This window comes from Tiliqua scincoides, chromosome 6 (assembly GCF_035046505.1).
Source record: "Tiliqua scincoides isolate rTilSci1 chromosome 6, rTilSci1.hap2, whole genome shotgun sequence".
Classification (NCBI taxonomy): Eukaryota; Metazoa; Chordata; class Lepidosauria; order Squamata; family Scincidae; genus Tiliqua; species Tiliqua scincoides.
In genome coordinates, this window is record NC_089826.1 from 8,176,471 (window position 1) to 8,190,554 (window position 14,084).

Sequence of the window (14,084 nt, forward strand, 5' to 3'; positions counted from 1 at the left end):
ATGCCCCATTGGCACGGCTACACCGGCACTGGAAAATTGGATAGGATTGGGCCCTAAGAGGTTACTTCTTTATCTTAAATAAATGTTTAAATTTATTGTAAACTTTTAATTTACTTAATTGATTTGATGTTATTTTGTTTTAAAGAGGGGTGTTAAAAAATTTTCCTGCTTGATGATGTCCATGACTTTGTGTACCTTGGCTCAATGATCTCCGACACTCTTTCTCTCGATACCGAGCTAAACAAATGCATCGGTAAAGCAGCTACCACGTTTTCCAGACTCACAAAGAGAGTCTGGTCCAATAAGAAGCTGACGGAACATACCAAGATCCAGGTCTACAGAGCATGCGTCCTGAGTACACTTCTGTACTGCAGCGAGTCATGGACTCTTTGCTCACAACAGGAGAGGAAACTGAACGCTTTCCACATGAGCTGCCTCCGATGCATTCTCGGCATCACCTGGCAGGACAAAGTTCCAAACAACACAGTCCTGGAATGTGCTGGAATCCCTAGCATGTATTCACTGCTGAAACAGAGACGCCTGCGTTGGCTCGGTCATGTCCTGAGAATGGATGATGGCCGGATCCCAAAAGATCTCCTTTATGGAGAACTCGTGCAAGGAAAGTGCCCTACAGGTAGACCACAGCTGCGATACAAGGACATCTGCAAGAGGGATCTGAAGGCCTTAGGAGTGGACCTCAACAAGTGGGAAACCCTGGCCTCTGAGCGGCCCGCTTGGAGGCAGGCTGTGCAACATGGCCTTTCCCAGTTTGAAGAGACACTTGGCCAACAGTCTGAGGCTAAGAGGCAAAGAAGGATGGCCCATAGCCAGGGAGACAGACCAGGGACAGATTGCACTTGCTCCCGGTGTGGAAGGAATTGTCACTCCTGAATCGGCCTTTTCAGCCACGCTAGATGCTGTTCCAGAACCACCATTCAGAGCGCGATACCATAGTCTTTCGGGACTGAAGGTTGCCAACAACGTTTTAAGGAGGGGTGTTAAAAATTTTTCCTGCTTGATGATGTCACTTCTGGCCATGACATCACTTCCAGGTTAATGACATCACACCTGAGGAGTTAAACATTGTCCTGCTTGATGATGTCACTGCTGGCCGTGACATCACCTCCAGGTGAATGACATCACACCTGAGGTGTTAAAAATTTTTCCTGCTTGACATCACTTCTGGTCGTGACATCACATCCAGGTTAATGATATCACACCTGAGGTGTTAGAAATTTTGCTGCTTTATGATGTCACTCCTGGCTGTGGCATCACTTCCAGGTGAATGACATCACACCAGGTGGGTTCTGACTGTCATTCTAAAGGGTGGGTCCCAGTGCTGCAATGTTTGAGAAACACCGCCCTGAGGTAAAAGGCAGTTGAGACAGTTGGAAAATGACCGTTGGAAAATTGACAGTTAGTGACAGTTGGGCCCCTCCCCCCACCTGGCTGGAAGAAACCAGGCTAGAGGTGGAAAAGGCGGGGGAGGAGGGAGGGAAGAGCGTCTTCTCATTGGCCAGTGGCTGGGCAGTGGCTCCGCCTCCGTCAACAAACACAGTCCCTTCGAACCAAAAAACATCCGGGAACACAAAGGCCTGACCAGCGAGGACTGTCTGTCCAATCGACACTCGCCCTTCGATGGCCAATCAGCGCGCTAGCATTTGGGCGGACTTTTCAAAACAGAGTTTCTTCCCCCTCCCCTGTCCCTTTAAAGGAGTGATTTGACTGATGTATCCTTCCGCAGTCCCTTCCTCCCTGGGAACCAGAGGCGAAGCAACGGCTCGGCACTCGGCGCTCGCGGAAGGGCTTTTCCGCTGCTCCTCCCATCCAAAGAACTGCCAGTCAGAACTGAACGTAGCGGTGAAAGCAGCGGGGGGACTATTTTTCGGAGCGCTCCGCCCCTCCCCTCAGGAGCCACATCGCCCGCCTCGAGATGCCTCCGCGCACCGCCGTTGTGCGGCTGAGGGGAGAAACAAAAGCGAGCGGGGGCGGGTCATGTGATCGAAGGGGGCGTGGTCGAGCGGTGCTCGGGTCCAGGAGACTCCATTTTGAAGCGGCGGCCCCTCGGAGGAGTCCAGGGGAGTCGGAGGGCGGCGATGGCGACGCTGCGGCTGTGGCGCTGAGGCTGGGCGGGGAGGGCCGCGGCCTGGGTGCGGGGCTGCTGGGGCGGAAGGCAGCTGCTGTCGTCGTGGGCGCCGTGAGCGGGCTCGGCCGCCTCCCGTCGCCCCGGCCCCCGACCGTCATCCTCCTCGCCCTCTCCGTGGCCGGGGCGCTGCTCAGGAGAGGTGGGCGCTCGCTAGGGCACGTCCCCCGGGGCGGGGCGGGGCGGGGCGCAGCCGGGAGGCTCGTCCTCCCCCTCTGGCTGCTTCTCCCTTGGGGGGGGTCCTGCTTCCCTGGGGGGCTGTCTCCATGCCAGGCTGCCCCCAGCACTATAGGGGGAGGCAGCCATTTGGGGGCTCCCCTTGATGGGGTGATCGTGCCCCCCACCACAGGGGCTTTGGCGCCAGGCTTTTCTTGCAGTGGGTGGCTTTGGGGTGGGTGGGCATCAGGGGGTGCTTCTTGCATGAAGTGCTTTGCCCCCCTCATTCTGGAGTGGCAGAGGGATGGGGGTTAGTGGGGGCTGCTTTGGAGATGGCAGTGGGCCAGTGCTCTCCCTCTGCCTGAGGCCTTCCTGAATGTGCGGTGGGGAGTGTCTTGGGGCACAATCCTAACCAGGTCTACTCAGTGGGGATTACTCACTAACCAGGTCTACTCATTTTGATCAGTGGGGATTACTCTCAGGAAAGTATGGTTAGGATTGCAGCCTTAGAGGGGCAGGAGCACATAAGTGCCACAGAAAGAAGAGGGAATGACAGCTGTAGTCTGTGGGGAGCTTGGTAAAGTTGGGATATGTTGGCTGGGGGAACGAAGTTGTCTTGCTTGGGGCGGCAGCTCAAATGCACAACCTGATGGTTGACATGAAAGCTCTTGGTTTCCAACCTTTAGGAGCCTGCAGGCCACTGAGGCAAACATTGGAATTGTTCTGGACCACATGCAATCCCCTCCATCCCCCTACACACAAAAAAAATACTATTCAGTTTGGTAGCCCATGGGGGAGTGCTCGGCAACCCACTAGAAATGTCAGCTGGGGGGGCTCCATTCTCTGCCCTCTCTAATGGTCCATGGGGAAGCATCTTGCTAAGTGAGCGCTCCTCCATGGACTAACAGAAAGGGTGGAGAATGAACCCTCCTTCAGCTGGCACTTTAGCAACCACTGGACCATCAGAGAGGGTGGAGAACAGAATACCTATAGCCACAGCTGATGCTTCAGTGGTCCTTGGGGGAGTGCTCACTTGGTAAGACACCAAAGGTGATCATCCTTTTTTTTCCTAAGGCCTTGCAGACCAATTCTTAGGGTCTCGGGGACGACAGGTTGAGAACCACTGCTCTTGAGGATGGGATCGGAGGACAGCAGAGAAAATTGGGGCTGGTTTCAGATTCAGTATATTGGAGGTTTGTTGAGAAAAGAAACGGGGGGGGGGGAGAGCAAGTGTGAAGTGGTTTTAGGATTTGTTCAGATTGAAACTGCCTTGTAAACTGCTTCAGATTTGTAAGAGAAAATGGATTGGCTGTGGTTTTTTTTTAAAGTAAACAAATACGCAAGACACACCCTTATGTTTATCAGGGTGCCTCTCTGGTGCACCAGCATTGATAATGGATTGAGTATGATAATTGTGCAGTGTTCCGCCTTTGTAAAAAGAGCATGTACTTGGCCTCAAGCCTTGGCTAGAGTTGGAGTCCATTTATGTTCATTAAACATTCCTCAGGGCTTGACTCCAAGAATCAGAACAAATGCGAGACAGTCCTCGAGGACGAGCCTTGGTTGTAGTTTTCCCCTAGTTTTCTGTCTCTCCTCAACTTCTTTAAACTAAAAACCTAAACTGAAAATATTTAAAATGTATCACTTAATACAAATAATGGCAGATGAAAACTAGGCTGAAATTATGGTTTGGAGTAAGGACTTGTGTGTATGAGAGACAGTCCTTAAGCTGTATGAAGTCAAAAGGTTGCAGGCTGTTGTGAGGCTCCCACCTTACTGGGAGTACAATCAAAACTGGCTAAGTAGAATCTGAAATCTGGTAGGTTGGATCATATGCTGATTCTTAAATCCTTACGTTCCTTAAATGTGCATAAGTCATCAAAATGCCATCACTTGGGTAGTTGGATCCTAGAACTTACTCAGAAATAAGATAAGTAGTTATTTCACTGTCTTATTCTCAAGAAAGTGTGGATTGAAGTGCAGCCTATTGACCAAACCTTGGATGGTGATTGCTAGTGCGCGTTGTGTTTTGCTGCCCCTTTCAGTCAGATCTGGATGTTGCTGCCACAGCGTACGTGACAGTTGTCATCAGTGCTCTACTTCCCCCCTCTCCCTATCCACCACTGGGTGAAATAAGGGGCAGGGAGTCTTTGTTCTTTTACACTGGAGATGATTCATGACTGTTGTCCCTGCTTCTCCCTCCTCCCATTTTACAACCTATTGTAAACCGTACTTTGGAACTCTTTAGGAATGGCCAGGTTTTTAGTTAGCAGGCTTCTTAAATGCAGGCTGGAGGCAATTTGTCTGCTTAAACTGCTAACGTTTGTGATTGGATTGTGACTGTTGTAATGCACCTTCATCCTTTTAAATAACTATAAAATTGAATATAAAACTTGATAAAGTTTGTGGTCTCTCTCCACCCCCTCCCCCAGATGAAGGATATTGGAGCCGAAGAACAGATGAGCAGTTGGCTCTTCAAGCAACTGAAACTCCATTTGGAACAAGAATGGAAATACCAACCTCGTGAGAAAGGGCTGAGCCTGATTGAGTGCACTGCTGAGGTGAGGAGATGCATGTCCCTGGGGTTGGGAATTAACTGTTCATATAGCTTGAGCTGTGATGACACATCTGAGGAAATGGCCCAAAGCTTAGGCTTTCTGTTCCACATAGTTCCTGAGAGCTGTTAATATTATCGCTGACAATGTTGTAGAGCAGTGCTTCCCAAACATTTTAGCACTGGGGTGCATCTCTAAAAACAATGCTCTGTTGCAAACTGCTGTCAAAAAAAAGATCTATAAAGAAATATTTTTGTTTATAATAATAAATAATTAATGAATAATGATTGAGGTCTTGTGCTCCACCAAAAATTGGCTTGTGTCACACTGGTGGATCCCAATCCAGTTTGGGAAATATTGTTTGAGTATTAAAGCATACATACATTCTCTCCAAAGAAAGGTTCACTGTTGCAAGTCGCATCTTGGCATCTGTGGGGGTTCCATTTCCAGAACCCCCATGGATGCCAAAACCCATGGATAAACAAATCAACGGGTCAGAGTGTGCTAGATCTTCAAACATGACCAGAGCTGCAAGGCCTCTCCAGCCTTCAGAATAGACTATAAGGCCTTAGAAAGGCACCTCTGTTTTTTCCCCAAAAAACTGAAAGTGCCTTTCTTAGGCCTTTTGGAGTCCTCAGAACACCTTCTAGACATGACTAGAGCACAACTCTGCTCAAGTTTGGAGGGTACAGGACATGCCTCAGCATGGGTTGGGGAACCCATGTTGTGTTAAATCCATGGATGACAAGGTCTGACTGTACATACTTATGTGTCAGCTTATTGTATATATTGCCTTTGTTTTGTGAAAAGATCTTTACATGAAATGGCAGGCCTTTCAGCACTGCCCAGAGCCCATCCAAAATAAAGCACTGTTAGGATCGTGCTCTATTGAGATATTTAAGTAATCATTTCTGGTCAATAATACGTGAAATAGAGAGAATGGAGGCAGTAGCCATGCTCCATTTCTTGCTGTCTTAAGAGTGGCAACTATTGCCAGCTCCTGCTGTTGTCTTAAGAGTGCAGTTTAGTCTTTTGGGGACAGGACTACTATTATGTAGAAAAAAAATACTTGGGCTTTTTTGATAGGGAAGGGAAATGTGGGATGTAAATATTTTAAAATATTTTGAAAATTCTTCATTTGGGTGGTTATCACACATTGTCAATAGTCCCCAATTACAGAAACTTTTATTAATGTTGTAAAAAAAACATGGTTCTATAAATGTATAGGATTCCCATGTAACTTGTAGTAATTTGAACCCCATCTCCCTGTTGCAGTATCAAAAGTACAGTTAAGCCAGTATATAAGCAGCAGCATAATGCTGGAAGAGGCTTCCTGCTAGGGGCTGTTGCTTACACAGCTTGTCCCACTGCATTGCATTCTTTTGTACCAGAATGGTGCACACTCCTGTTGCCTTCTGGCCTTGAAGTATTGAAGAAGAGAGACTAGAAAAGTTATATTGTTCCAACCAGTGTTGATTTAGGTATCTGTAAATTCAAGGTTTCCTTGTATGCAGCTTGCAGCCAGGAAAGTGCTGATCCCCAAGTGACTTGGCACATCCTGTTATGTGGCACAAGTCACATGCTGCTCCATACCTGATGCATGCTCTTCCCACTCTGAGTGAAAAGCTGCTCCAGAGATGTACGAATACTTTCTTACTCTTCCATGGGAAGGGTGTCTGCCATACTGTTAGGAGCATGTTGCTGTTAGTCTGGCTAATGTGAATCTTTGCTGTGATGCAGTTTTCTGATAGAAGCAATGCTTTAATTTGGGGCTTGACTCTCCCTGGTCAAGCTTTTTTTTGGGGGGGATAGGTGATGTCATGCTGAGATGAAGTGGACTCTGGACAGCATAGTTAGGTGATGTCATATTAAGATGAATTACACTTCTGGACAACATAGTTAGGGAGAGTTTGCCTGCTATCTTCAGCTGTGTGATGTGGGAGATGTTGGCCATTGTTATATCAAAATGTTGTTCTTCCTGCAACAGAATGAAAACACCCTGTGTCCAAGCCTGAGGAATGCAAAAGTGGAAGATCTCTGGAGTCTGACCAACTTCTTTGGGTTTGCCACAGAAACATTTGTCCTGGCTGTCAACATATTGGACAGATTTTTGGCACTTATGAAGGTATTTGGAAATGGCAAGTTACTGTATAACATTTTGGCACATAGTGTATTGAAGTACTGTTTCCATAGCTTTTGACACTTGATTTGATTGTTAGTGTATTTCTGTTTATCTAGAATAGTCCATGAACAACTTTTTCAGAATTAGGGATTAAATTCAGGACAAACTGGCTTATTAAACTCTTGCTACCATTTACTCCTTAAATTGATTGTGGTGATGTTGCCATGGTTGTCAACTGAATCTTTAGGCGCCCCCCCCCCCGTTCCTGGTGAACCCTAATAATGTATTGCTCAAATTCTAATGAATGGCGATTGTTGCCAGTGTTAATGCCATAGAGATTTAAGGTTACAGTCTGGACTTGCTACATCTTGTTTTAGTGTTATATCAGAAATCTTGGTTCAGCTGCAAGACTCTTATTATTCTGGTGGTTGTTTCAAGTTCAGTTGTTTCTGTAATCACAGAATGCTGAACAGATTTGCCATACTTTAAAATGTGTTTGGTTTGTCAAGAATTGCATGTAATTACTAGGCAGTTTACTATTCATTGCCTGTTCATTTTCTTTTCCTTAGGTGAAACCTAAGCATTTGTCCTGTATTGGAGTCTGTTGTTTTCAGCTGGCTGCCCAGGTGGTTGAGGAAGAATGCAACATTCCATCTCTCCACGATGTCATCCGGATTAGCCAGTGCAAATGCACTGTGTCAGATTTGAGGCGAATGGAAAAAATAATCTCTGAAAAATTGCACTTTGACTTCAAAGCTACTACTGCCTTAACCTTTTTGCACTTGTACCATACTATTGTACTCTGTCATACCTCAGAAAGGTAAGTATTGAATCAGTCAAATTCCCTGTTACATAGAAGAAAGAATTTGAAACCTGTTAGGTTTAGCTTAGGCCCTACCTGTTGGGAGAGGGAATATGCAAAACATTGCCTATGTTTCTTCAGCTGCTTGCTATGTCTTCAGGTGCTTCAGACCTAGGTGACTTGTTCCCCTATGATCCAGTATATGTTCATGCACAGTAACTTCTATAGAGTACATGGGCCAGGTGAGCTACTTCCAGGGTTGTAGATTAAGGAATGAACTTGCCCATGGTCAGTCCACCACCCCCAGTTGAGTAATACTGACATTTCTTTTGTTGACTGTTGCTTTCCTTATTAACCTACTTAAACTTGTTCCGCTTCTTCCATTATAGGAAAGAGTTGTTGAATCTTGACAAACTGGAAGCACAGCTGAAAGCTTGTAACTGCCGACTAGTCTTTTCAAAAGCAAAAGTAAGTCTGTCAGATGGACTGCTCAGCAGGCCGAAGTTAGTCTAGTAATAAATAACTGAGCAGGATTTTATTTTCTTAATGTTTTTGTACTTTCAGGCATCCATCTTGGCTTTGTGCCTTCTCTCTCTGGAAGTGCAGACTTTGAAATCGATTGAATTGTTTGAGATTGTTTTGTGTGTTCAGAAGCATTCAAAGGTAAGAAAGCCAGTATCATTTAATTTCTCTTGCTCTCAGAAATCATAATGCCATGTGATGAAATACCAGCTTTGAAAACTGAGACTTCTCAAGGAAATCTTCCCCATTCATTATGGGGAAGATGTCTGAGGCCAAGTGACTGAAAAACTTTAAAAGCCATTTTGCAGAGGCACATTTCAGAAACAAAGTACGCAGTAAGTGCTTTTTGTAATGAGAAAGCACCTTTCACTTTATATCTATCATGTGATAATTGTGAACAGGAGGTGTAAGTTGTCTTGTGGGGCTGCAAAGCATATGTCTGCTCCACAAGCAGCCTGTCCACTTGGGCTGTTGCGTGAATGCAGTTCACACATTACGTGGTGCAGGAGCTGGCATTACTACAGTCACTAGTGGTGCCTCCCCACCCCAGATTTAACATTACTAAGGTGATGGCAGTACATGAGTTTGAGCTCTGTATTTGCAAGAGGTACTCACTGGCATTATTCAGTACTCTTGAAGCAAGTGTCTTCTATAACTATTTTTGGAGGATTTATACTCAACTACAGTAAAAGTATGACTGAGTTGATTTTATCCACCTCACAGGGGCAACCCAATCCTGTCTAACTCCCCATGAGCTGATGTACCTGCTCCAACAGAGCGAGCTGGATCCTTTGGGGGAGTTTTGAACCACAAAGGGCTCCTTTAGGTAAGGGAACATTTGTTCCCCTGCCCCAGGGTAAGCCCTTACTACCATGCTAGGTCTACCTGAACCTGTGCTAGTTAAATAGTTGGCACAGGTCTGAGTAGTCCTGATATCAGCAGCACCGTTGCCAATATTACCTGCCTTTCCTGTTCCACTCACCTCCCATCCACCCCATGCACTGACTTACCTGTGTCAGGTCTTGTAGGGCAACTGCTAGCCTGCAGACCCAGGCACTCATTGCTTGTGATGATGGCCATGCCAAGCTGTGTGGTATGTTGCCTTTTGCAACAGCCTTAAAGGACTTTATGTTGCCAGAACATTAATTCCAGCATTGTAAAGGCCTTGTGAGGATTGGGCTATGAGTCTGATACTTGACTAAGAGAGCCAGCAGATAAGCAGTAGTAGGCAGAGAATCGAGCACAAGAGACATGTTTCAACTTAGTGTGCATTCTAAATCTTTCCTGTGTGCTTAAGGTTGCATTGGACTACATCGATAGTTAACTCTTTAGCATGTCGTCCAGACTGCAGTTCTAGTTCTTATTTAAGATTAAGAATTTCTCCCTTGAAATTGGTGTACTTGCTTCAGATGTGACTAAGAAACATACTGAATCAGTGTGAGGCTGTGCATGTTTACTTGAAAGTAATGTCCAGTGTGTTCAGTGGAGTGTACTCTCAAGTGTGCCATAGTGAATTTGTTGAAGTTTTTTTTAAAGATACTAACATAAATGTGTGGGATGTCTCTCTCTCTTCCCCTCCTCCAATTTAAAGATAAGTGACAGTGACTTGCTGTATTGGAGAGAATTGGTCTCAAAATGTTTAGCAGATTACTCTTCTCCTACATGCTGCAAACCAGACCACAAAAAGCTAGTTTGGATTGTTTCAAGACGTACCGCCCAAAACCTTCAAAACAGCTATTACAGTGTACCTGAGTTGCCCACAATCCCCGAGGCTGGCTGCTTTGATGAAAGTGAGAAGTAAGTATTGTCTGAAGGATCTTGAGTAACTGCCATAACTTTTAACAGTTACTTAAAGATGGCATGTGAATTCAATAATGGCAGTTCATGTGGCCCCAATTCACTTTTGTTTTAGGAGTGCAATTTAAGGACTAGTTGTTGATGATCACTAAGCTCTTCTACCTTTTAACATTTTGAAAGATAAAACACATTTGTCAAAATGAGGTGGCATATATCACAGTCTAGAATGTGCATGTATCCCATAGGTTGTGAAGGATGCATGTATATATTTTCCAGATTGGCGGACTTGAGTCTTGTGTGGTCAGTTTTGTTATAAGAACCCTTATGGCCTGTTCTTTCCATTTCTAAAACTAGAATGCATACTCATGTCCCAACCCGCTTTAGGCACGAGTACTGGAATTGTTGGAACAACTTAAGACAATGTTATGTTCCAGCAACATGTGTTACTGTTGGGCTATATGGTCCCAATAGAATACTAACATGTTTTAAGTGGACATTGGGATATATATGCAACTTAAATAGTCCCAGCTTTTCTCACCCCTTCTTTAAGTTGCATGGGAGTAGTGGCATAGAGACTCTTCCCTTAGCTTTCTTTTATTTTTACATAGGCAGGTGACAAGAGTACATGTGTGTTTACTTCAAAATTTGACATGTATAGAATCATGTAATATAGCCAAGGCTGGCAGATGCTCTGCAATAAATGTTGGTAGGATTTTGAGGTCATGTACAGGCAGGGCTGGATATTTGGCACAACTGTAATCCCTGGATTAAATGGCTTTGAGCCATTGCCCAAATGTCCAAAACTGGATTTAAATATGCTGCCTTAGTATTTAGTTTTGAAAACAGAAATATAAATACAAAAGGCCTTTCTCAAGAACAGTCGATTTTGTTAATCATAAGCAAGCGTGAATGGTCATGAAACCTTAGAGCTGTGTCTAACAATACATTTTGAGGAAACTACAAGCATGTGCCATTTACATGTTTGAAGCAACCTTCTGAAGGTCCCCCCCCCCCCCCCGCATAAAAGATAAAAACAGGTTTGCATGGCTGGTAAAGTGAAACACCTTTTTGAAAGGTTAGGTGGATCCTGACAGTGTCATTTTGAAAAGTGGGTCCTGCTGATAAAAAGTTTGGGATCCACTGCTGTATAGTACCTTAGTGTTTTTTTCTGCCTGTTGCTTGAACGGATTGTCCCAGTCAGGTTCTTTATCCATTTGTGCCAGAAATTCTGAAGATTAATGAAATTCCTACGCTTTGAAAAGCAGAATATATACTTAAAATTCTATATATAATGCATTTGGCTGCAAATGGTACCTTGCCTTTGCTAGGAAAGGTGTTCTATTAATAGAAATGGGTTTTTCAGTGATAACAAAATAAAAACACATAACACTGGCTTTCTGCATTTCTCATTTTTGTCAAAAAAAAATCTGTGGAAAAAATAAAATCAAAAAGCACACCTCTATTATAATTTTTTAGGGAATTTTAAAATGGCGACTGAAATGCTGATGAAGTGTATGCTATAAATCAGAGATGTCAAACTCGTTTCATACAGAGGGCCGAAGTTAGCATTCAGGGCTCTAGCTGAGGGCCGGAAGTGATGTCATTAAGCAGAAAGTGACATCATTAAGTGGCTAATGGCCAGAAATCAGGACCTGTTCTTATATAGAAACTCATTAACTGTAAATGACAGAAGAGAGTATGCAAATCTTGATCATATTTCAAGATTTGGGAAAGTCCAATTTTCATGTGGACTGCCATTTCAGCTGTAGCAGCTGAGAGCCTGTGGGCTGGATAAAAAGCTTTCGGAGGCTGCATCCGGCCCCCGGGCCTTATGTTTGACACCCCTGCTGTAAATAATGCTGTCACAAGTGGATATTTGAAGTGTCAGGTCAGGTAGTGACTGATTTGTATGACTGGTTTAAATTCTTTTTTGTATCTGCCTTTTCAAGAGCTATTGATATTTATTGATGGATGGTTTTTTCTCCCACACCAAAGGAGACTCAAGGCGGCTAACAAACATGCATAAAATCAATACAATATTAAACTATTAAAAAACCCAGGATCACAGCAAATAATCATTAAAAAGCACCAGCAGACGGTGTCAGTTAAAAACCTTCATAAATAAGGACTTCAGGCCCTGCCAAAAGGTCTCCAGAGAGGAAGCGGTTCTTAATTCCAGTTTTTTAAGGCTGATATCATATTTACTATTTATGTTTTCTAGTGAGGACTCCTGTGAAGATATGAGCTCTGGAGAAGAAAGTCTTAGCAGTTCTCCACCAAGTGACCTGGAAAGCACCTTCTTCTTTGGCCTCAAAATGAAAGTGGCAGGTTCTCTCCTATGATTCTGTGTGCTAGACTGAACTGTTAATGCATGTACAGTACTTTTAGGCAATAAGTAGCAATGCGCTCTCTGTACCTTGGCAGTTAGCTTGGTGCCCCAAATGTGTATTCTGCTTTCCCTTCATTTGGTCATGATCAAATGTAGCAAGGTTGCTCCAGTCAACTATTTAGGTCCTTATTCAGTGAGAAATATCAACACAGGCACATTGCCTGATAGTGAGCTACAGGATAGCGGTAAAACTGAATAGGTACTTGAAAATCCTGGTAATTTGGATCTTGGAGTATCAAAGGTTAAATCTTAACAGAGAAGTATTTTGGGGATAGGCTGAATTGCAAAGAGGTGTATGCTTATTTTGGAGGGGTCTGAAGTACTTTAATCAACATTTTAGCTGTACATTCTTTTAAAGAGTTTTTTTTAGTTATTTTAAGCTGTGTTCAGTGTTGGGAAGCTTATTTAATTAGGCATATGCTTGGATTATTTAGGGAGGAATAAGCTTCCGTTTTAAGTGCAGATCAGAGGACAGACCGGTTAAACATGCCAGGCATATATTAGTGTTAAAACATATGAAGGCCAGCTTTCAGATCTTCATATTGGGAACCACAGTGTGTTCAGAAAATCTTGATGTTTTGTATTCAGTTAGAAATCCTGGCATTCAATGTAAAGTCTACATTCCCTTGAACTATGAACTCTTGTAATTTTATTCCAGTATTACCTTGTCACAAGTAAATCCGTAATCATAATGCACTTGCATGCTTAAGTGAAAGCAGAAAATACAAAGGATTCTGCAGAAATATTGGTAAATGTGAAGTTGATAAAGTGGTTGTAATGACACTTAATTGCTTGTCTTTTTTTTCCTCAAGCACAGACTTTATGGTTGCATTACTTAATATTTTAGAATATGCCAAGTGAGCAAAAGAAGAAACTTACTCTGTAGCAGAATAATGTAATAGCAATGCCATGGTAGAAATGAAGGGGCAACAGAAGTTAGGGTTGTAGCATTGTGTGGCCATCAGTCTAGGCTGAAGTGCAGACGTGAGAATGGTGATGTGTGGTGTGCTCTGATTTTTATGAAAAAGACGTTTACAAAAATGTGTAAAAATGTAAATTAAAAACCTGTATAAAAATGAAAAAAAAAAGAATAAGCTCAAATCGTATTTTTACAGTGTGTATGTAACTTTCTATATGTATTTTGCATGTAGATATTAATTTATTGTATACTGTATATGATATAAATACTGTATATTGAAGGCTGGCTCTTTTGAGACTATAAGCCTGAGTGTCAAAGTTTTTTTGAAAGCTATTTTCTCTCAAAGATAACTCAGATGATCTCTGCTTTGATTCAATAAAACCAAACGCGTTTCTTATCTGAGTCTGTTTTGACTTTTCAGGAAAGCTAGTGTGGCTTGGTGGAACAAATAGAATGACATCTTGGGACTAGAATGTCCTTAATGGAGAAAACTCACCCAAGAATTAGGCAGGGTTGGGGAGATGTAAGCTGCTAGGTAACATAGGCAATTTGGCTTCCATCAATGTAAAATAGACAGGTATCCTGTGGGATTCCAAAGGCAGAAAAACTTGGGTATTCTTGCTGTTGGATTGGGCCATAAATACCTGGTGAAAGTTGTGTTGGTGTGGTTTACTTCTGA

General features: G+C 43.6%; 1 protein-coding gene across 1 annotated transcript; it reads left to right on the top strand.

Moving 5' to 3' along the window:
- The first annotated feature begins 2,018 nt into the window (after positions 1 to 2,018).
- CCNG2 (cyclin G2) lies at positions 2,019 to 13,802 on the top strand. The gene is made up of 8 exons (XM_066632531.1): positions 2,019 to 2,285; positions 4,732 to 4,860; positions 6,842 to 6,979; positions 7,546 to 7,796; positions 8,168 to 8,246; positions 8,343 to 8,441; positions 9,892 to 10,097; positions 12,319 to 13,802. The coding sequence occupies exons 2-8, from the start codon at positions 4,732 to 4,734 to the stop codon at positions 12,437 to 12,439; spliced, it is 1,023 nt and encodes a 340-aa protein (XP_066488628.1). The 5' UTR covers positions 2,019 to 2,285; the 3' UTR covers positions 12,440 to 13,802.
- Positions 13,803 to 14,084: the final 282 nt, after the last annotated feature.